This window comes from Calypte anna, chromosome 3 (assembly GCF_003957555.1).
Source record: "Calypte anna isolate BGI_N300 chromosome 3, bCalAnn1_v1.p, whole genome shotgun sequence".
Classification (NCBI taxonomy): domain Eukaryota; kingdom Metazoa; phylum Chordata; class Aves; order Apodiformes; family Trochilidae; genus Calypte; species Calypte anna.
In genome coordinates this window covers 53,960,932-53,985,312 of record NC_044246.1, presented here as the reverse complement: position 1 = coordinate 53,985,312, position 24,381 = coordinate 53,960,932, and the positions used below count along the sequence as shown (strand labels likewise).

The window sequence follows — 24,381 nt, the reverse complement described above, 5'->3', positions numbered from 1 at the left end:
CGTTAGGGCCTTGTATTGTTCACACTGTTTCAGTGGAAAATTACATGTCTCAACTGCTTTGTCTATCCCCCTATTCACTTCTTTCTCAGTCCAATTCTTTCCTGAATTTTACTGGTTAGGAATCCAAATTCATTACCACATATTACATGATTTTTATTTTTTTGCTGAAATCTACTTATTTTCCGTGTGTCTGCTTTTCATTGTTATCTGTCCCACACCTAGCAAAAATGCTTGCAAAGGTGAGACTTGAGGAGGAGTGGTAAGAATAAAAGCCCCTCCAAAATCATTCCTGGCTGTGCAGTCGTGATCTGTGGTACTCTTCCTGAAAAGTCGACAGAAATGCTCACCAAATTCAAGGGCTGAAGGTCAAGGTCTCACTTTTTTCCATCTGGTGTGTGTGAGAGCCAACACTAATCTAATGCAGTCCCCAACCATCACAACTGAAACCTTTCTGCAAGCAGCAGAGGTGGTTTCCCTGGGTAGTTCCCTTAGGGTCTCTGCACTAAGGTGAATTTTAAAGAAGATTCTTCTGCAGGAAGAAGCCTAAGCACCAAGATAGTATTGTAAGCCACAAGCACCTTATATGCTTATGGACCAGACTCTGCACCTGGGTTAGGCTTTGACAACAGTACCTAATGCTACTCAAACCAATTAAAATAAATTTCCTTTTTAAAAAATATATGAAAATACAAAAATTTAAGTTCAAAGGATGAGTCAGTATCACATCTTAAGCATACTACCAACAGCACCATGATGTAATGCAAAATGGACACTATTCCTGTTTGTATCTCTTAAAAAGCATCTAGGTGAAACCAAGGGTTTTACAAAACACAGAAAATGCATATCTTGGGATATTAGAATAAGAGTTTTTAATCTGTGTTCTTAATATTCAAATGAGCTCAGATGACAAGGCACTCTAGCAGGCTGAGGGAGGCTGGACAGAAGTCATGTTATGAAACATTTAAAATATATATTAAAAATCCCAATGTTGCCCTTGTGCTTAAGAGGAAAAAAGTGAGTTTCTAGGAGTTTCTATGATTCTATGTACATTGTAGTAGAGTTTAAAAAAAAAAAAAAAAAGAAAAAAGAAAAAAAGAAAAGGTTAAAAACAAAATGCAAATCATAGCATGTAGTTCCATGCCCTTCATTTTGAAAGGCTTTTAAAACAGCCTTCCTTCCCCAAAGGGCCTAAGACACTTCAGTGAGCACTTTCACTACTGCATCACACAAAACAAGCAACTACAGCAGAGAGATGCAAAGCAGTGTAGGCATAACACTTAACAATAATAAAGAAGCAACAAAATTGTCTGTAATCTGTACTATTTGAAAGGCAAAAAGCCACACAGTATCAAATCCTGTACAATGTTTCACTTCAATGAAACAGCTCCACCACCCCAAAGGCCTGACATGGCCTAACCAGACCTTCCAGGCTTGAGTGAAGTATGTGTTAATGACATTAGCATTTTTGTTGTATTTCAGATAGATTGCCCACCCCATTCCAAGGGTTGTATGTTAATACTCAGCTAAAAATGGTAACACTGATACTTTCCACAACCAACAGAAGGCACTTTCCACCACCAAGATTTTTACTTCTGTGCTTTGTAAACTTTGTCATCACATCTCATTGTATTGAAAGCAGCAGTTGCCCAGCACCAGCTTGATGCTAGAGCTTTCACCTGGCAAGGGATTTTCAGAGAAGGAGAAGAAAAGTTTTCTACAATACAGTTACATTTTGCAGTCATCAGGGCCTGGGTTTCTAGAAGGGAAAGCAAAGAGAAAAACAAACAAAAATCCCAGTGCCTTTCAGGCATTTTCTAAATCTAGAAAACAGATGGAAAAGACAAAAAAGATTTCCCCCCGCCCCAAACATGTCCTGCAGATCACCTTAAAAATTACCAGGTCAGATGGTATAATTCAGCTCCTAATACCACGATGCTGGGTATTCCTTCATGTCATTCCAACAACTGCATTTGGAAAATGTTTAGCAATAGCTATTACCATTCACTGTGATGAAAGGGCAACTGTTAGTGACACTGTATTATGTGTATTCCTAATACAAGCAACCTTTTATATCTTTCTCTTTTATGAATGCTGTGTTATCTTTGTCTTGTAGTTTTTAATTTCTCCCATGCATGCTGTTTCCAAGCCACAAAACTGCAACCCAGTTTGATAAAGCCACAGCCATTGCTATCTGACAGTATGCAAACATACTTGTTTTCAGTTTGTCCTTTTACAAATCTCACAAATTTGAGGTTTGCACTTTGGTCATGTGGAAATGACACAACGGTTCTGACAGACTGGAATGGTGACTGAGAACATATATTTAATTGAATATTTAATTGAATCATCATGGTTGGAAAAGACCTTCAAGATCATCAAGTCCAACCATTAGTCCTACACCACCGTAACCATTTGTGAAGAATTTGCCATCAGGTACTGCTGACTCAACTGCCTCACAGAGGGAGATCTTTAAGGTGGCTTTACTCATGCCATTCTCTTCCCCAGAGGGTCATGTTTGGCAACCTGCTCCTACTGCTGCATGCTGAAAATGCTGCAGATGCATGTACTGTACAACAGTGAAAACTTAATTTTTCATGGGCGTAGCAGAAGTGAGAGTATAATTGAGAAAGTTACAGGCCTCACTACGCATACAAAAGCAATCGAAACAAAATACTTATTAGTGGGATATAAACTGGCCACAAAAACACTCCACCAGAACTCATAACAGGTCTGGAACTGTCTTTCAGATAGAAAGCTGGAACCAAGGGAAGCAAAGACCTCAGTAGTTACAACCACAGCATGACTCATTTAAGATCACAAGTACAACTTTATGGTATCAAGAAAGTTTGATGTGTCCAGAAGTCTTTTTAAATCTATAAATTATTTGGTTGTGGGTTTGGTTTTTTTCCTTCCCCTCTGACTAGAAACATAAGTGGGAAGGATTTCATTGAAGGCTGTACCAACTGATTTAGAGATTGGTTTATGGCTAAAGTACTGGACTGGGTAACCTATGCTCTTTTTTTTTTTACTAGTCATCCACTTCTTTCTTGCACGAACTTGGGCAAGTCACAAACAATTTACACTGACTGCCAATCAGTAAGCCAAGGCTGGTTTTCTTCAGTTTACCCAACTCATATAAGCTGCACCAACTATCTTAATATTTGCAAGCCATTGTGTAACAAGAGCCTCCAGCCATGCTAAATATATTAGTTAAATATTTACGAATTCCTGCTTTTTGTAGTTTAACATTTATATCAGAAATCATTTCTCAACATCTCTCCTCTGAAAAAAGCACAGGATGTCATGGGACCTCGTGTCTTGACAGCTCACTCCTTTCAAGCAGTTTTGACAGAAATGGACAACATATTCATCCAGCTCTGTTTCAGGCACATACTGCAAAAGCAATTCCTTCAGCGGTTGTCACTGTCCTTGCTCTGCTTAGCCTGATCCTGGAGAGAACTGGGTCACAGTGGCACCAGCACCTGCTTTCAGGAGAAACAGGTCCACTTTGCTGCTGGATAAGCTGTCAGCAGAAGCAGCACCTAAATTAACACAAGATTCCACTGTGATACAGTCACACCCAGACTCTCCTACAGTCCCCAGAGGGCACCTGCTGCATCTTCAGAAAGTATTGTTCCAATGTGTATTTTAGCACTGTATTTGTCAGGTTAGAAAGAGCTTGGGCTATACTTGGTTGTGCTGCAATTGTAACTGAGCACTACATACACATCATAAAGCATGCATTACACTGCTTGGGTTGGAGCAACAGGGAACTTTGAGCCACCTCTGGTACAGGTGACAGAGGCAACATCTAAAGTCTCTACCTTGTCTAAATTGTCCAAAACTCTAACCTCTAAGCTGGGCATGGCTTTTTGGCTTTTTTTTTTTTTTTTTTCTTTCTTTCTTCCCCAAGCATGGGGGGGAAGATGTGTGTGTAATAAATTTGTCTTGCAACTAAACTGTATCAGTTCTTGTGTTTGATTTCAGAGACTGGCAAGATTGTATTTTGATGACTCACCAAATGTTTCTGTTGGAAGCAAAACTATGATCAGACACTGGTTATGTTATTGAAGAACTGTAAGGTAAGGGCCACTCTTTTCCTCTCCAATCCATTAACATCAACCTAAGTCGATTCTCTCATGCTGAATTGTCCTCAAGCCATATGACAAGTCGCTCCTTCCACATTTCCTTCTCTCCCTCACAGCAACCTAGTTTTCCATCTACTACTCCTCATCCTCCTTTCCTTCAGGGGTCCTGAAGGAAGTATCTGAGTTATACAGCAACAGGCTGTATACAACAGCCTGCAACAAAGGCTTCAAAATCCTTTTTCAAAAAGCACTGGGACATGACATTTTAGGAAATTAATCTGCCATTTCCACGTAGATTACTAAAGATTGAAACTGCAACCATCAAAATGAGATGGAACTGTTAGCAAAGGAGATATGAATGTATTGTCAGTGCAGAGCTGTCCCTGTGGAGCTCGGGGAAAGCAGTAATTTTTTAAGAGAAAATACTGACATTGTTCTACAGTCAAGTACTCCCATGTTGCTCAATGACTTACTGACAGCAGGAAGTAACAAACATCACTGAAATTATTAGTTTATATTGGTGTTTTGTGACAGGGAATTCAAGACTACCCACAAAGTGCAAAAAACCTTACTCCAGCTCATGATGAGTGAAGCTTGAGCTCAAACTCAACTTACAGCTTTGTAAGGACTCCAGTCTACAACAACCAACTAACATCACATTGAAGGTAGGTATTTAAAGTTTTATTGGGGCTAATACTAAATTCAAACAACAAGTTCATTTTTCATGTTTACCACACCAACTGTTGACAAATGAAACCCCAGTGGAAGTCCAAATTTTAATTTTACCACAGCTTCCTGGAAGGTGACTACAGATTTCAGTATTTGGTATTTGACCTTCAGAGAGACCTACCATGTTTAAGAATATTCTACCAAATACATTTAAAATCATGACTCAAAACCAAAATAGTTGGGAAGTTTTGAAACAAAGTTGTTAGTATGAAACTAGCTTTTATTTTTTACCTCAAAATAAATGCACATTTATCATTTATTCAAATGAAAACTGAAAAAGAGTACCTTAAACAAGGGGGAACCTTAACAGAACAAATATTGTAAAAATCCTCAAGTTCTTTTTTCTGCTACTGCCCAACTATTTTTCGCTAAAAACACAAGCGTGATTTTTTTGTTGTTGTCGTTTATTGGTTTGTCAGCTTAGATAATGAAAAGAAACATTTGAAAGCCCCCAAATTAGAAGTGGTATAAAATAAACTCAGGTACTCATCCTCATCAGAATTCAGGCCCATGTGTTGCCACACATTTACATAAACTTTCACTAACTGTTGTCCTAAAGAGGATTTTTCTTAACTCTTCTTCTCCAGGTTAACTTTAGATATCTTGGTAAAAGAAGTCAATGTGTAAGCATGTCAGCATTCAACACTATAGTGTAACTACAGTATAACTCTAGCAGGGCTTCTAATTACTGTTCACCAAAGTGATGTCTTATAGTTGAATTTCAGTTTCAGCAGGTACTTCAGATTCACCTGAGCAACATCATACACAATATATCTGGGAAGAATGTTAAGGAATAATTGCAGTTTTTGATATTAGTATCACAGAAGAACTTCAAAACACAGTCAAACTTCACCTTTGAACTTATTTTATACAGATGCCTGCATGATTAAGCAGTTCTAACAGCTTACAACAGAAATGATCAAATTTGACTTCTCTTTGAAACTGAAAATGTTTTATACAATAGTTAGAAACAAGCAAGTCATATGGAGAATTAATGAGAGTGCAGCAGGAATCCTGAGTGACAGACAGGTGAAATGACAGATACAGGGCTGCAGCTCTTACAGATCATTTTTTGTCAGCCAGTGCCATCAAACTCAGTATCTTTCTCACTATCTAAACAGTGGAGCAACATAGACTAGATGTGATCTGCAGTTAGACATGGCTCTACAAATATAACTGTAAGTCTATTGCTACCTTCCAGCACAAAGTCATTAATGCCCTCTTAATTTCTCACTAAAAAACCCAAACTGGAATGACAGAGAAGAGCTCTACAATGGCTGGGAATGCTTACATATTCTATAACTGCACTGCACCATTTTATTTTTTTCAGAAGACAGACCCTGCCCACCTATTTGTTTCTCAATGCTTTAGGCCTCAAACTTACCCCCAGTCCCCATTTTAGGTGAAATATAGCCCCATTAAACAGTGTAAACCAAAATTAACATATATCGTATTACCTCAGTTAGCTAATATTAACTATACTTTATCATCTGACCAAGATGGATGCTGTGCTTTAAAAAACTCAAGATAAACCCTGTATTGCCATGAGTTCTGTTGCCAAGATTGCTTGTAAGAGTAAGAGCTTTCCAAGAAATAGGAGTTTCTGCCCAACTCGGAGTTTGTATTAATGGGTTACTTGCTTCACTAACAGTGACTGATCTGGGACCTTAAACATCACTTATTCTTATGACCTCTTGTCAATGGTGAGCACACATTCATTTAGGGCCACTTGTGCCTAGAAAGAGGCTTAATGGCTCCATCTCTGATGGGTATCTGAGGTTTACCTCAATACTCACAAAGGGTCTGGGGAACATGATTGAAGCTGTGTGAGGAGAGCCTCCAAACCACAGAGCTGGCTCCCCCACCTACTCCTGCCCAAGCTGGCCAGCCGTAACACTATGAGGAAGTAACCAGACTGGAGTGATGTGAAACCACATACTGTATTCCCCTCCCCTGGCCTGTCTCTGGGCAAGACACTTCTGAGCGGTGTTGCCTAACCACTACAATGCCTTCAGGTATTAAGTCCTGTTGGGGCAACAGCTATTTGCTATGTGTATTGCTTCCTTTTTTTGCAGAATGACAACTTAAGTGTGAGAACTGTAAAATCATCCCCCTTAGAGAACTAACTCCAAATTGTCTATGAGTACTCCAAAGTAGATCTAAAAGAAACTAAACGGTATTTCAGAACTCGTGACTGACATTAGCAAGTTCCTGCTTAACTCAGCAACATCCAAACACAGCATGCTGCCAACAGCATAGCAAAGGATACTCATTATACAGAAGACAGGTATCATTAATTCCTGTTGAGATTCCACTCCCTAAAGGAACCTCTACACCACCAAGGGTAGTAGTGGCTGTGGGATCAGGTGCAGTTTTGCCCAAACCTAGAAAGGAAGAAAACATTAGTTAGAAATCTAATTAGTTAGAAGGCATACACAGACTTTGCACATAAAAAAATTACTTAACCAGCCAACTATTACTTCACATATACTTTCACATGTTGAATAAGTGCGAAAATATCTTCAAATGAGCAGAAAGGATACAGTATGTATCAATGTACAATTCAGCATGACCTATGGTACTTGTACTCTGCTACATCAGAAATGAGAATTGTAGACGTTTGGCTGCTACTTGTCTAATCTGTATGATAAAGCTAAACTAGACCAGACTTAAAGTTAGCATATGCTAGGTCCATTAATGAAAATGCACACATTGTAGCATTTTCAGAGAACTATAAGAAAGCAATTCTTGTTCTCTTTAAACTCTTCAATGCAAATGTGATTTGACATCAAGAATAGTGGGAGTAGTATGTATTGAAAAAGATACACATTTAATTCAATTTTACACAGATGATTTCTTTAAGCCTCTCAAAATGAATAGTTTTTAAAAAGCCATTTATTGCTAAATGCTACTGTTCTCCACTCTCCCATTTCAGTATAGAAGACAGTCATGATTGCCACTTCCTTTGGTTGAATTAGAGAGCTATGTCTTTTCGCTCATCTTTTTCAGTTCAATATTACCAATACTTTTCCCAGATAGATATGCAATGAGAACAGCTGTTCCATTTGAACTTTTACTCTCCCTTATTAGTTTTCCTGTTGCACGATGGCTTCCAGCTCCTCCTGTTTGTTGCCCATGCTGCGTGCATTGGTGTGCATGCACTTCAGCTGGACTGCTGGTTTGTCTCTTCACTTGCGCTGTCCACCCTTGGGCTCCTTTCTGGAGAGCTGTTTCAACCCCTTCCCCCTTCAAACCCAGTTTAAAGCCCTCCTTATCAGCCCTGCCAATTTATGGGCTAGAGTCCTTTTTCCCCTGTTAGATAGATGCAGCCCATCTGGTATGCTGAAATGTGGCCCATAGTCAAAAAACCCAAAGTTCCTCCGGTGGCACCAATCCCTTAGCCACCTATTGGTGAGACAGGTTTTCCTATTCCTCTCCTCATTCATCTTCTCTACTGCAGGAACTGAGGTGAACACCACCTGTGCTCCTGTCCCATCAACCAATCAACCCAGGGCCTTGAAGTCCTTTTTAATCACCCTGGTACTTCTTCCATTGATATCATCACTGCCAGCCTGGACTACCAGCAGTAGGTAATAAACAGAGAGCCGGATGAGCTGAGGGAGTCTCCTACTGATATCCCTCACCCAGGCCCCAGGAAGGCAGCAAGAAAAAAAACGAGTGGGGGAGCTGCCTTTTTTTTAATTTTTTTCCCTCCCACTCGGGGGCGTGGCTGTGGTTCTGGGTGTGTCGGTGTTCGCAGTCCGAGCCCATCCCGAGGTTTGCCCTGGAGGCACGAACCGGGGCCGCCCCTGCTTAGCCCAGGGTTCCAAGGCATTGGCCGTTCCACTGAGCCACGCAGCTCCCCTTCCTTCAACTTATAAGGCACTTTGAAAGCTAAATCATTATGATCAACCTCTCATCTTTCTTCTAAAATACATAGTATTTTTATGAATAAATTGAGTAAGAAGTTGGAGAACACACCTTGCATTTTCTCTTGTACAATATAATACAGAAGTTTCTTCCTGAACTTCAGGCAACATGTTAACTTCAGTCTTACTATTAGAAGTGCATTAACTACCATCTCAAAACACCGTATACACATACACAGATGCAACTATAAGACAACATTTTGCAAACTCAAGGAAGGGAAATTACTGTAGTTCTCTTTCCTAAGCACAGAGTGTGTTCATCAAAAATAACAGATTACTAATGACAATTATTAATACTTACCTTTCACACTGTGTTTTCCCTTTGGCAATTTTGTTATGTGAGAAGCGTTCTTTAGCTCATACCTGGACAGCACAGAGAACATGTAAATACCATTTTACATTCACCTTAAATACCTTAATGAAAAAAAATTTTTTTTTTTGGGTTTCATTTATTTGGTTGGTTCATTTTGGTGTTTTTGTTTGTTTGGTTTTTTTCCCAGGCTTCACTTTACAGTTAATAAGTTAATCTAGAGTTTACTATTCTGGAATTCAACTGCCCTCCTCTTTTCTCAGTCAGTAATTTTTATTATATTGGCACTTAACAGAAGATTCTAGACCTGCAACTCTATTTTCTTTTCTTAAAATCACCTATTTAGTGGGATAAAAAAGAAATAAATATTTTTTCTAAAAAAATACAAAGTGCTCTTTCGTCACTCTGAAGAAAAGGCTTGCAATTTTAACATCACCTTCTACCATGATATATTAAGCACATTTAGCAAATAGTCTTTTAAGTTACTTACATATTTCCAAGGGCAACTTCTCCCAGTAGTATTAAGCCTATGGGATCAGCTTGAGATGTGTGACAATAGTTGGCACTCTTGGATACCATGTCTGCGAAGTAGATGCCCTTCCCAAACATGTAGCCAGTCTACAAGCAGGAAAAAAAAAAAACAACAAAAAACCCCCTAAAACAAACACAGAAAAGAAATAGATTGGGACAGTAACAATAATAGCAGTATTGAGTCCACCTGGCTGGGCTTTCAGAAGATCAAAGCCCGTGTCGACACCAGTCAGCAACCCCCTCTGGATACACAATGTTCAGTCAGAGGAGCTGTTTAACATACCACGGGAGCTTCGGGAGGAGCTATCCGGAGACCCTGTGAGAGGATACCAGCAAAGTTGGTGGTGCGGGAACCATGCCACAGCAGCTGGCGGTTGTGAAGGTGTTTAAAGGGCTTGTAACGCTGACTCTCTCCTTCACGCTCAATTCTGAAGATCTTCCATTCAAAAAGGGATAGGAGAAAAAAAACAACAACCAAGAGAATAAAACATTACCCTCATGCAACTAATCAGATGGGGAAAAAAAAGTCATCACTCAGAATATACTGTAATCTGCTAGGAAAATTCATCTGGATGGTTTTTGGTATTTGCATTGTGCTATGTCATGCTAGTAAAAAGGAAGCAGCATTGATCACACAATACGTACTACTGATTACCTCTCCACCTTCCATTCCCCATTTTCATAAGATCATAATTTTCTGAAAAATCATTCAATGAACTAAGACTCAGTTTTAGAATAAGATTACTCCTCCATCTCATTTTTGAGGCCAATTAAAGTAGAGACACACAAACCCATCTCAGTAAACTTATGAGTCCTCTATGCCTAGACTTTTGCTATTCTATTAAAGCAATTGGTCTCTCAAACAATCTCTTCGATAAAGGAAAATAGATAAGCTAATAAAAAATAAAAGGACGCTGCAAACAAGGAAGTTGACTTAGAAGAGTCCATATTCACAAACTTAAGCCCCAATATTGCCCAGCTTACATCCACAACTTTGAGATCATATGCGTTGTGAGTAGCAGCATGAGTATTTTTCACGTATTGTTTAATAATCTTGGCTTCTTCTGAATCTTTGTCAACAACCTGCAAAGAAGCAAGTAAGAAGTTTCTTCAGCATATAAACTATCAGGAATCTTATAACATGATATCTACCATATGCTTGCAACTCTCCAGCTTAAGCCTCCTTTGCCACTTAGGTGAAAACTATTCCCAGCTAAAGATGATGTTCAGGTATACTGACAGCACCTAGTTCATAAATGGCTGAAAGGGGAGGGCAGCTCTGGAAACTGATATGATTTCCAACTTCCCTGCTCAAAGCAGGGTCAGCTGGAGGATGCTGCCAAGGGCTGAATCCAGTCAGGCTTTCAAAACCTCCAAGAAGGGGACCTCCACAGCCTCATTGGGCACACTTTTCCAGTGTTTCACCACCTTCACAGTAAACAAACAAACAAAAAACTGCAACCAAACACCACCAACCATAAAAGCTTTTTCTTTTCTTTAAATACAATTTCTTGCGTTTCAATTTGTGCCCACTGTCTCTTGTGACAAGACACTACCAAAAAGTCTGTCTCCATCTTCTTTATTCCCTTCCTCCATCAGTTGCCCATAGACAGTGGTAAGATGTCCCCTGACCCTTCTTTCTCCTGGGGTAAAAAGCTCCACCTCTTCCAGCCTCTCCACATACCACATGCTCCAATCTCTCAACTGTCTCAGCGGCCCTTCACTGAACTCATGCCAATACATCTGTCCAGTTACAATTCAGGTCATATTCTGAATGAAAAGGACATCAGCTTGCATTCAGTCACTCCTTTCTTTACTTCCTTTACCTTAATATCAGTTCGAAGTTTTTCATAGTTGATGTCAATTGGGTCTTTATCTCCATCCTCATTTCCACCTCTGAGAAGGCTGTAAGCAACCTCAATATCAAGCAAGTTGTCCAACATCTGCACTTTAGCCTGAAGAATTTAAACAGGTTATTTTACTTGTGCCTTTGACATATTCAGAATAACTCTGAAATAACCCAATAGAAAAGAGTGTGTGAATCTTTGGTCACACACTGACAACTAACAGCACTGCCTTTTCTTTTTTTAAATATTTACTTAAATATACTAAAAAATATACCCACATATATAAAAACAGACAATATTATAGAGCATATATATATCTTCTAATACCTTGTATATATAATTATTTGCATACACATGTATGCACACAAACAAAGCTATATTCTGAAGGAAAACAAGCTTAAACTTGTTAAAGTAAGTTTGTTAAGTAAGGCCTAAAACTATATTCTCTGTGTTAGCTGCCTGGTATTAGACCCGTTGCCTGCTAACAGCATACTTTTTCCAGTCAATACCTGAATGTATTCCAAGTTATTTAGGAGTGGTGGTTTCTTCATCCCAAAGTCATGAGGAATCAGAGTATAGAAGCGGTTGGAGAGGTCCAAGATCTGGGATTCTGAACCACTGTCAGAAACTGCCTGGACAACAAGCACCAAAGAAAAATACAAAGTAAGATTAAGTCTCCATAGCAGTATACATACACAAGATATTTGAGGACTAATACACAGAAGCAGCAATACAAGTGGTGTTAATGGTGAAGCTCACAGAACTAAAGAGGATAATTCTATTAAGTTGTTTTGCATGTAGTAAGTCTCAAAACTGGCTAAGAAATATGCAGAATTTTTGTATGAGGAAAATCTAATGGAGATTGTTTCTGGAAGGTAACATAAAAGCTTCTGGATACAGAAGGAATGCATGTTCTTGGCAAGGTTCTGGTCTATTCTAACAGTTGAAATAAAACTTTTCATGCTTTGCAAGGGAGCCCATGACAAAAAATGCTGGTATGCTTTTGCAAGCTGTTTATGCAATTTTTACAGTGATTCTTGGGATGGTCTAGATCATGATGTGTAAATACAGTAATGTTACGAAACCAGACCCTTTCCTTTGTCAATATAACCTTTATTCTCATCCTCAAAGAGACTTGTCTGGGATGGAGACACCAGCTTGCTACTAGGTCAGACACGAGTGTTTGTGCCACAAAAGCGTGAAAGATACAAGTACTGCCCAAACTGGTACAACAGTGAAGAGAGCTACCCATGGAAGCCACATTCCCTTCTCCAGTACAAGAGAGCAAGTATCTCTATATAGATAGCTCCCTGCTACACCCCACTCTGAACCCAGAACAACTTCTCAATTCCCCTCTTGCTCCAACATCCCTTTCATGCTCACCTGCTGAACCTCATTAAGAATGGAGTATGCACTCTGGATCTGTCGCTTGCTCAGTTTTCCCAGTGGCATCTTCTGCAGGTCAATCTAATGAAGATTTATACAAATAAAATAGGATTTTACTACAATGAAACCAATGCAGCACTCTCCCTCTAGGGAACAAATCTCTACATCATGGTAGGATTGACCACATGAAGAATGGAAACATTGCAGACTTAGTATTAATCTCTGTGGATCAAGGAATGATGTCAGAAGGACAGTGCAGAGCATGCTACAGAAAATGTTCTATAATCAAAGGAATACTGTAATAGGAAACAAAGCATGCACGCCAGGGCAATACAAAAATAGGGTACTAAGCATTTGGCTAGAATATTGACCTGGTGTCATGTGCATTCCTCCATCACTTCAATAATTATACATTTCAGGTTGTCAAAGAAGCAAATTGAATTAAATAATTCTCTTTGGAAGATCATCTAGTACAACCTAGGCACCTTCTTCCAACTTGACCCTACAACTATGAAGGGTCAGATGCAAAGAGATTATAAGAGGCTTTGAATTCATTAATGAAACAAACACAAAACCACAAGTAAGTTAAAAGCAATGCCTTTGTTGTCTGCATTTATTGACTGATTCAATGCATATGTTGCTTTTGTTTTTGTATTGACTGATTTTGGGAGAGTTTTGGATTTGGGTTGCAAGATAAATCTTTGAATAATTAAAGACCATCTAAACACAAAAAAGTTCAATGAAAGTAAGTGCAATGGACTCTTTTACAAAGAACATCCATACACCCTCTGGACTCTAGACAGTACCCACTGTACACACTGCAGGTCAGTCTAGCTTTTATTTTACTTGATGGGTTTAAGATTCAGCACAGGGACAGAAGATCCTATGAAACTGCATATCACATACTGTCTGGGTAAGTTCTACCTCATTAATTCATTATGGATGTAGGAGACCCAGCTTTATGCAGATCTCTGAAAGTCAAATTTTGAAGGTTCTTCAAAGCTTCAAACTGGTGTGAAGGCCCTGAAGTGATTTCATATGAAGATTTCCACCCTGTACTGGGATTAGGAATACTTTCACCTTTAACTGTAGCTAAGTTTGTATAATGCCAGATATTAAGAAAAGCCAGGATGGACTGCAAGAGAGAAGACAGACTTCAAAACTGATAATGTCTTTGGGACATGAAACTTGCAAAGCCAAGATTAATAGCCTAATGAAAATCAACTTGCAATAGATTTCTATCTCCTGACTTTTGGGGACAACACTTTCTTGTTGAGTACCATCCATATAATCTAATTATTAACAGAAAAATCATGAAGGACACAAAGGTGAAATGGGCTGGATAACCTGAATAGCTGTGCATACCTACCACTAACTATGTAACACTATACTTCCAGTACCTGAAGGGGGCCTGCAGAAAAGCTGGAGATGGACTTTTTACAGGGGCATGTAGTGACAGGATGAGGGAGAACAGTTTCAAACTGGAAGAAGGTAGATTTAGGTTAGATATTAAGAAAAATATTTTCACTATGAGGGTGCTAAGACACTGGCACATGTTGACCAGGGAAGTGGCAGGTGCCTCCTCCCTGTAAGTGTTCAAGGCCAGGTTGGATGGGGCTTTGACATACCTGGTCTAGTGGGAGGTGTCCCTGCTCATGGCAGAGGATTTAAAACTAGGTGATCTTTGAGGTCCCTTACAACCCGAACTGTTTTATGACAATAACTGTGATACAGATCTATAAACTAACACATTAACAGTAACACCTATAAACAAACACATCCCCAACCAGGTGACCAAGTAATGTATCTCTTAGAGAGCCCACATACAGCCCAAGAGCTGAATTTTGTGTCTCCTGAGAGTCATGGAGATGAGCATACGCCTGCAGAGCTAATGTAAACCTAAACTGCATCCAAAACTTTATCCTTACAGGCATCAAAAGAACACAGCAGCTACAGGGGTGGGTCTAAAACTGCACTGTGAATACTGTGCACTGAATATAATGTGAACAATTAGCAACACATCACAGATGCGTGCACCAAGACTGTGAGAGGCAGGGAAGATGTTTCTCTTCCACACAGGCAAAAGAGGACACATCACTAGAACAGACTCAGTCCTCTGAGGCCCTTCATGTTAAGACAACGACATAGATAACTGTAATAAACTCCTGAGATAAAATTCTTGATAGCTAAATTAGAAGCAGGAGGAGAAAATAAATATATTTCTATATAAATACATAACTCTATTGTTGTGTAGCAGAAAGACTAAGAATTTGCTACAGTTTTGGCAGAGCAAGGATGCCTAGATGGAATGGCATGCTTGAGATCAGTCTGATTAAAGCAACAAAGCAGCCATTTTCAGAGGATGCACAGAAACCTCTAACTAGAAAAAAAAAATCTCCTCTAACGGAAAACAGCTGTTTGGCAGCTTACAGGAAGATTAATAGGAACACAGGCCCATCTGGACTCCCAGGTCTCCTACAGATCTGCAGCTGCTGTGAATAGTTTCAACAGAGTTCTACAAAGCCAGAAGATGTCAAATAATGATCAGTTCAGAGCCTTTAGCCAGTTTCAATTACAAAGAATTACTAACATTTTAGAAGACTTTAATGTAAAGAGCCACTGAAGATACAGGAGAATACAATAAGCCCAAAGTACTACAAAACGTTAGGCAAGACACATGAAAGCTTTCAGATAAGCTGTATGAAATGGTGCAAAGCCTGTTCCGAAAAATAGATGCAAAAATACTGATACAGTAGATTAACAGATGATTAAATAACAAGTCTTAGAGCAGGATAACCAAGCTGGTTAGAGAAAACAAAAACTTGTTATTTAGAATTAACCCAGTTTGAATGGCTGGAGTAAAACAAACTGCAGGACTTCTGAACACCAGTAAAAATGCTCCTAGGAAAGGAGAGGGAAATGATCAGATCACTCTCTGAAAGCTTGTTACAAGCACGTGTGAGGTTCAATTCAGCAGAACTGCCACTTGCCAGTTGTCATTTGAGGCAAAGACATGTTGGACATAGACTCTTGATTGTAAAGTGATTGTAAAAGTCAGGTGAGGGGACTCTCACAGATAAAGTCCGCGGTGTGCTGACCCTCCCAGCTAACTGGCTAATAAATTTTGGGCTAGATAATAGCTCCAGTGTGCTTACACTGGGGTGAGAAATGTGGAAGAAGTTTGAATCTGCCACAAAGTTTGAATCTGCCATGAGAACTCCAGGGGTATATAAGGAACGCTGCTGCATTCATTCATTGCCCCCTAGGACTGGACTGCTGGCCTGCCTAGGACTGGCCCACCACCAGGAGGAAGAAGGATCATTGGGATGTCACAGGATCCTTGGGAAGTGAAATTCTTATCTCTCTCTTTCTCTCTGTACAGACTTGCCATATCTTTGCCAGGTTACTTCATATTGCTGTCTACCAAATAAAACTTTCTATTTGCACCCAATCCTTTGTGGTTGGACTTTGTTCTTGTGGAAGAATGGATGAAAACGGAGAACCATTAGAACAAATGAGAATTCATAGAATCATAACTGTTTTGGTTGGAAACAACCTTGAAGATCATTAAGTCCAATCATTAACCCAGAACTGCCAAGTCCATCACTAAGCCATGTCTCCAAGCACCACACCTACACATCTTGTAAATACCTCCAGGGATGGTGACTACACCACTTCCCTGGTCATCCTCTTCCAGTGCCTGACAGCTATTTTGGTGAGGAAATACAACAAAAATATCTTAAGTTTGGCCCTATCCATAAGAGAATCTGGACTTTGTAAAGGCACTTAATTAGTGCACATATAAACCGGCAACATTTCTCAAATCTGAGATGCATATTCACTTGCTACCTAAATTAGTAGTAGGGCTGCCCCCCTCCCTCCTCAAATGTGGTTCACCCCTCATAAAAATAAAAGTGCCTGCAATTGATACATTGGCTGTGTTAGTATTTTATAAACATTCAGTAAACAGCAGTCCCAATGCATGTGTCACTAGGAAAATAAAACTAGAGCCATAATTCATCCCAGGACCAGCAGGTAATTTTCTCATAGGCTTGTTAAGTTGAAGCTGCTGATGTACATGATCACCAAAGAATAAATAATCCACCCATATTTTAAAGACTGCATGCATCATAACAAAGTTACTACTTCCAGTACTTGACAAATTCTTGTCAGACTCCTACCCTTATTTTAAAGATGATCTAAAACTCACACTGATTTGGGGAAGTATGATGCACCCTAATTGCGAAGAACTTGCTTCTGGCTGTATATATAAGATGTTAAGAGAGAAAGGAGAGTTGGAGTGAGAAACACAAACGTGTGTGGTCACCTCAAATTCCACCATTGCTTTCTTCATGCTCTCCACATCAAAGATCATCTTAATAAGGTCTTGTATTGGCTTAGCTAATTTTGACTTGGTCCCAGCACCCACTGTCAGTTTCCTAACAGCTTCTTCATCCTGGAATGTAAAAATAGTATCAGAATTAGCAAAATAACAAAGGATAAAAGTAATATGTTGGATGCCATGGTAACAATTCAAAACCAATTTGGTGTATGATGACTACACCTGACTAGCCTGAAGTTCACAGTGAGTGTGGGATGTTGCTCTGACAATTTGGAACAAAGTGGGTTTAAAAATCCACTTGCTCAGTAATCTGTCAGACATTATTTCAAAAAGTAGCACTGTAAAACCTAAACAGCATTAAGGGAATAGAAACTCTGTGTGCATCTCTGCTTCACCTCAAGCAACAGTATTAATTACCTTTTCTGTAGGCTTTCCACTACAGAGACCTTGATGTGAACAAATGACTGTTTACTTTCTTGCTTTTATGACAAAATAATTTAATAACTGCTTTCACGACAAAATAATTTAATAACTGCTTTCACCAAATTTTTGTAATTAAAAAGTGTCACTGAAGAGCACAGGAATCAACAATTAGCCTCAATTCTACCTGGATGCTTTCACTGATAGCACATCCCACCAACAAAGGTATATGCTGGGTATTTCGGAGTACCACTGTACATTGCAGTGTAACAGACACTTTAATGCTGCAGTATTCAAATTTCCAGAAAAAAACCCTAACTATCAAGTACTCTGCACTGAAGGATGATACACAGTAATATGGCTGCAAAAAAATGCAATGGCTTGAAAATAAGTTTTCTGATACCTTTATAGCTATTAACGGAATTCAATTATTTAATCTGAAAATAGTTTAAATTACAGGTATGCCTTTAGGTAAACATACAAATCCCCACTGGGCCAACAGAAGAGAATTCTTATTTGGCTTAGCTGTCTAAATAGCCAAATCTTACTAGCAATGAATAATTTCTTTCTCAGCCTGCTCAGTATGTGCACTAAGCAGAGTGCTGCATAGGTGTTGCTTTTGGATTTGAGAGGACTTTGGATGCCAAAGACAGATATGTGTCTATTTTAAATAGAAAAGAATGGTGTTTTCAAACAAGAAGTATGTGGAAGGACTGCTGTATTAAGTTCCAATTAACATCCTTAAAATTACAGGGTAAACAGAAGAGTACTAAAGGGACCTCAGACTTGAGCATGCAAACCCTATCTCCCCAATACAGTTTCAATGCATGGCACTCATTGATGTACAGCTCTCTTTAGCATAGAGAAGATGAAGTAGCTGTACCTGAACTGTACTCCTCAGGTCGGTCAAGTGTAAGTGATCCAACACTGAACGCTGAACAGAAAAGTTAGAGGAAAGCAGTTGAGCAATGCTCTACCTGGGAAACAGGAACATTTTGATTACCTGTCCATAATCTATTTCCAGTGGGTAGAATTTTTTTGGATATTTAGTGAAGTTCTTTGAATGCCAAGAATTGCCAGTTTTCTCTTCATACAAATTGAGGAAGTGTTCAACAGCATCTTCTTTTGATGGCATCTGCTCCAGCTTGTTACTCCCAATTACTGTGCCTACACGACCCCAAGATCTGAACACCCAGTATCTAGAGACATGAAATGTGTGAAAAAAAAAAGATAAAAGATACTCCAGCTCTGGATATCCAAATGAAACTGAACCTGCAAGGATCATATAACTGCATGTGAAACAGCCATTTGCTTGCAATTAATTTTACAGAAGAGATTCCCTATTAGTGACTGCAGAACAATGGAAGAGTGAGCACACTGTAAGTCCAAGAAATGGTGTGAAAAGATGCCCAGGACCTACAGCCCTAAGGATAAATGTGTACACCACAGGAAAAGAGAGGCTAATATTCCTTCAGCCTTCATGTCCAACAGTATGTTGGAATATGAATCTTCAAACTACTGGGATCATATATTTGAAAACCAAGCACAATGCATCTTTAAGCCTCAACTCCTAGAGTTCAGATTTTTAGAGAAACTGGAAGTAACTTGGGTATTCATTTCTATTACTGACATCACCTTAGGTGAGCTTCTGTAGTGTTTACAAAATACAATCAACTAACCTTTCCAATGTGCCAGGTACAAAACAGAGGCACTGAGATTACTCCATGTACTGAATCACAGATCCAGATACATACCAAACATACACTGGACCAGGGTTGTTGCTGGTAGCCATCAGCTCCCCTGGATTTCAGCAGCATTCCTGATATACTTGGGATGCAGCTTCATTTTAAAGTATCCTCTCAATTTCATCTGCTCGGTAATGCAATCACAGGACAGGTCTGCCATCCATTTCATGAGACTGGAAAACTAAACAAACCATGGTACTCCAACCACTTCAATGTGATTTTTTTAAGCCTCAGGGAACACAATTCATGACTACCTTGTGGTAGAATAGCCAGAATCTCGTTTTGTTTCCCAAGGTTACAGCTCTGCAATTAGGAGGCAAGAGTAAGTTGGAGAACATGGGAGATTCCCAACATCACTGACTGTATGGGTAGGGTTTTGACGTCAGAATATAGGAACCTCCACCACTTTCTACTTCTGTATTTTTAGGGGCCTCCCTGTTAGCCAATTAACCCATTCTTGAAGACGCCAACCATATGTGCCTTGCTCACCCCAGGATGCAGGAATGAGTACTACCAGCTGTAATTCCGCAAATTTACTCATCTTCCAACTCAGGTTTTGTCAGCAGCACAAAAACATCTCCATGCAGAGCAGAGGCTTTTCCATGGACAGTTTGTTTTGTTTTTCAGTTTTTGGTGGGTTTAGGGATGTCTTTGCCCAAGGTTTTCTTTGTTTTGGTTGTTTTTAAAAAAATATGCCTATCCATATGGATAGGATATGTCATACTGAGAGGAGATACCTAGCTGTATCTCCTCACAAAGACATTCTACTCATATTTTATTTTTGTAGACGCAAAAAATTCAGTATATATAGGAAAAAAGTGAACAAAAGTATGCCTAGGGAAAACTAAACTCACCTGTTCTCTCTGTCATCTTCTAGCAACTGCAGTTTATAATAGGAATTTGTTCCTTTCACAATATCTACTAGGCCTAGGGTTGCACTAAAAATCTTTCCACCTTTTTCGAAGACATGAGCAGAATCCTCCAAACCTACAGAGAAAACCCAATTAGAACACAGAGAAGGTTACCACTTTAGGTCTCATTCCTGCATTTGCATTCACCCAAATGTTTCATGGAATGGTGAGACTCCTAACAAAAATATCACAAAACCAGTGACCATGTGCTCAAAACTACTTGACGCATGATTTCTTTTTAATAAATTTTGAGCATGCACCTTCAGATACGCTGAAGATATACATCAATCCTAACTACAGAAAAAAAATGAGCCTTTTGATAGAAAGACATCTAAAATCTAGTATTTACCACTGTGTGACTGAGTGAAGAAATTCTCAAGAGAGATACAGCTCTGCAGGTGTTAGCAAAATGGACTGGTAAATCAAAGTCTGCCCTTGGATGCAATATGAATTCTTAGAACTACATTCATGTGCTGTAGGTTTGGAAAGCAGCATCAGCTGACCCCTGAAGAGTTTGCTGGCAGATGCTCACACCAGGACGTGGTCCCTGCTAGCTGAGCCTTTATCCACCTCACTAACAGATGCTCCTGAAGCTGAACAGGATGCATAGGATGTGGTACTTCTGAAAGTTACACTACACTAGTTGGAATATCTAGCTTTGGATGTACATTAATATCCTTCCCTTGACAGTAAGAAAAAAATGGTTTAAAAACTCTTTCCTTTTATGGAACCCTTGTCCTTTCCCACAAAAAACATTTTGCAAATGATCACATCTTGAAGACTGTGTGTGGTGCAGGCACAGACATTGTTATCACTCACCAGAATCAGGATCTACTGCTGCTCCACCCTTAACTGTTAGCTTCATTTTCTTTTCAGACTTGCTAGGTCCTGCAGCAAAAAAAGTTAATTTTTTTTTCCAGTCTGATTTGAATCAACACTTAAATTCTCAATTCGCATAATTAACACCCCAAGGAGATTTCAAATCAGATCCCCAGTATATGAACACAATGACTTCAATGGCTTTTTTTTTTTCACCTGGCTTGAACAGGCATTTCACAGCCCCCACCAGACAAATTAAATAAAAGAATAAGAACTCCCCAGATTCTATTTATCTTTTTCCTTCTGGCCCCAAAGGGAGTGCCACATAATTTTTTCCACTGTAAAGCACATAAAATTCACATTTGTGGTTGTGCTTAAGTGGGATTTAAAAACCTCACAGAGTGTGAGGGGTGTTCAGGTTCCCCGAAGACCCTACTGCCATAAATAGTCTGGCAATAACATATGCAATTGTACAGCAGAAACTTACAGATGGAGGACACGCAGAAGAACAAGTTCTGAAAACAGGCAAGGAGATCTGATGGTTTTGTTCACTGCCCAGCATTAATAATGTAATCTCTCTACGGCACTGGTAAGGAATGCCTTTGGAGTTGGACATTTTTCCTCCTCCATTACAAAAATGTTATGTGCTAAAATAAGAACACAGACCCATTGCTCTGGACCCTGGACCTCACTTGCTAACACTCTTGGGGGCCTGCCCCCAAGACACTGTAGTGTCTGCCACATTTTGGTGCCTCACAGCTCTTTGGAGCTGCAACACTGACACAAACTGGCAGAAAAGCTGAGGAGGTTTGTGAGGAAGACTGGATTTATGTTAGCAAGCTAGGGAACATACTAAAAGAAGACTTCTGAAGCATGATTAAACTAAGGGAAGTGAAAGCCAGCTCAGAAAACAGCTTCACATTTACTTATAGCTAGTCTTAACCTTATGTCTCATTATTTAAATTTATTGTGAGAAAAAGGGCAGAGAATTGAAGGAAAGGACAAGGACAAACTATATCCAGGTCTGTTTTATGCATTCACAACACTGAACAGGCCTGTGGAGAAAAAACTGCCTTATTCACCTTGTTCTTCTTTGACTTTCCCAGCACTCTTCATACTTGAGGCCTTTCTACATTTCCCATCCACAGCCATTTCTTCATGCTCCATTTTCACATCTGCACCCCAAGGTGAAAGTACACGCAGAGCCACAAGCTCCTGGATGTCCGTGCTGGAGGATGTCACATCCTGAAGAAACTCCTCTGAGACCACACGGACTTTGGCTTCCTTCACTTCTTCCATCTTCTTGCTCATTTTCTCCACATCTTCTGCAGAGGCAGGGTGGGAAACAGAAAGAAAAAGTATCAGTGAGGTTTCAGACTTTAGCCCCTCCCTCTGGTCATGATTCAGGGCTCTGTAACACTTCCTGGAACAACAATTCCATCACATTTTGGATTCACCATGTTCTTTACAGAACAAAATCCCCATCAGCTCAAGCTGCAGCTTGGGCTAGAGCAGAAACACTCATGTTTTGTCTGTCTGGTCCAGAGTGTTCCAGATCTGGGCTGGGGCTTTACAGTTCCCCTTGGACCTCCTGGTAGGTGGGAGCAAGTCTTCTACCTCAGCAGCCAGTGTGCACCTCAAATCCAACTGGGAACAAGAGCAGACCCTAAACTGCCAGCAGAGAAAACATCTGTCCTCAGGAACCAACAGTCAGCTCTGCAACTTCTCCAAGGCACGAATGGACACAGTCCTGAGCACCTTTCATCCCAACAGGGGTACCTCACACCCCACCATGGTCTGCATTTAGACCTGATCTTTAAGTGCTGTGAACCCAGCAGAGCCTTACAGCACAACATTCAGGGTTATCATGCTAGGTAAAATAAAACTCAAACACTGTCTTTAGTTTTCCAAGCCCACTAAGACCATGTGCACATACAAGACACTCCCTCTAATCTAAACACATCCCTCTGTAATCTGCTCAGCTCTGTTACCAGTGGTGCCAGTAACCAAGGCATGCGTGCTCACTCTGTGTGCTGATGCATAGGGTGGCCTTGCTAGCTGTTGTTGTCATCTTTCCTCCAAGCTCTTCCACAATGCTCTTCACCTCCTCCTTGTTCTTTGACAGCTTTCCAAGAACCAGGATTTTCATGTTGGTCAGTGGCTTGTCTAGAGGTTGAGAAGTAACACAGCATGTTAGGAAGAGCCACAAATCCCCCTAGACAAAATAATAGGCACATAAAACCAGCATCCCCCCACACTCAGGACAATCAGCCCCACTGACGAGGAGACAAGGGTCCAAGCAGGTCTGACCTGCACCAAGCAAGTAACAGGAAGCTCCCCTTCACCTAGGAGTGGCAACAGAGCTCTCCACCTACCTCACCAAACAGAAGAGATAAAAGACAGAGAAGACATATATAGGCAAATTATTTGCTTGTCCTGTCCCGCGCCCCCCCTCCCACCCCCGACCCTCCCCCATCCCCTTGGGTAGCAGGGAGGGGCCCCAGAGGTGGCTCCTGTAAGAAGCTGCTGAAAGCTTCCCTGGCTACAAAATGTTGGGCCCCACCTCTGGCTAAATTGTGATATGTCTCTGCAATTAACATATTCAAAAAAGGCGAAAAAGCAGCTATAAGACCTCAGGGCAGAGAAACGAGGAGAGAGGAATACCAGGGAAGAGAGTAATAGCAGAGATGAGAGCAATGCCAGAGCAGATACCAAGGTCGGCGAGGAAGGAGGGAGAAGGTGCCTGAACAGAGGTTCCCCTACATCCCATGGTGAGATGGCAGGCTGCCTGCCTGCAGCCCATGGAGGAGTACAGTGGAGCAGATGTGGAATTGCATCCTGTGAAGGATCGTGTTGGAGCAGAAGAGGACCTGCAGCCATGAAGGACCCCAGGTCAGGAGAGATGACTGTTCCTGAAGTTGTGTGTGGCTCTGTGGGCCACCTACACTGGAGCAGTTTGCTCCCGAGGAACTGTGCCATGTGGGAGGGACTCATGTTGGAGGGGTTTGTGAAGGACTCTCTCCCATGGGAAGGACCCCATGTTGGAATAGCAGAAGACTGTGAGTAATCTTTCTCCTTGAGGAGGAAGGAGTGGAGAAAACATTGTGATGAAGGGACCATAAACCCCACTCCCTTGTCCCCCTGTGCCCCTTTGATTTGATTGATAAATTAAACTGATTTTCCCCCAAATGGAATCTGTTTTGCCCATGACTGTAATTTGTGAGTGAAACCCTCCTTGTCTTGACTTATGAAGGTGTAGGTGGATTTCCTCCTCAACTTCCTGAAATGGGAGAGGGGCAGCGAGCTGCCATGGGGTCCTTTGTT

The 24,381-nt window shown here is 40.4% G+C and overlaps 1 protein-coding gene across 2 annotated transcripts in view; it reads right to left on the bottom strand.

The window, feature by feature from the left end:
• Nucleotides 1–4,754: 4,754 nt before the first annotated feature.
• PARP1 (poly(ADP-ribose) polymerase 1) overlaps nt 4,755–24,381 on the bottom strand; it is a 40,047-nt gene continuing 20,420 nt past the window's right edge. Inside the window, exons 9-23 of one of the 2 annotated variants that reach the window (XM_030447057.1) lie at nt 23,083–23,223; nt 22,140–22,382; nt 21,058–21,126; nt 20,182–20,314; nt 18,586–18,781; nt 17,148–17,276; nt 12,818–12,901; nt 11,944–12,066; nt 11,414–11,542; nt 10,572–10,670; nt 9,871–10,023; nt 9,547–9,674; nt 9,048–9,109; nt 7,087–7,201; nt 4,755–5,591 (exon numbers count right to left, since the gene is read on the bottom strand). In XM_030447057.1, coding sequence (XP_030302917.1) covers nt 5,510–5,591; nt 7,087–7,201; nt 9,048–9,109; nt 9,547–9,674; nt 9,871–10,023; nt 10,572–10,670; nt 11,414–11,542; nt 11,944–12,066; nt 12,818–12,901; nt 17,148–17,276; nt 18,586–18,781; nt 20,182–20,314; nt 21,058–21,126; nt 22,140–22,382; nt 23,083–23,223 — 1,886 coding nt within the window. In that variant the 3' untranslated portion in view covers nt 4,755–5,509. The remainder of the gene's footprint in view (nt 5,592–7,086; nt 7,202–9,047; nt 9,110–9,546; nt 9,675–9,870; nt 10,024–10,571; nt 10,671–11,413; nt 11,543–11,943; nt 12,067–12,817; nt 12,902–17,147; nt 17,277–18,585; nt 18,782–20,181; nt 20,315–21,057; nt 21,127–22,139; nt 22,383–23,082; nt 23,224–24,381) is intronic. The other variant, XM_030447059.1, reaches the window with a different exon arrangement.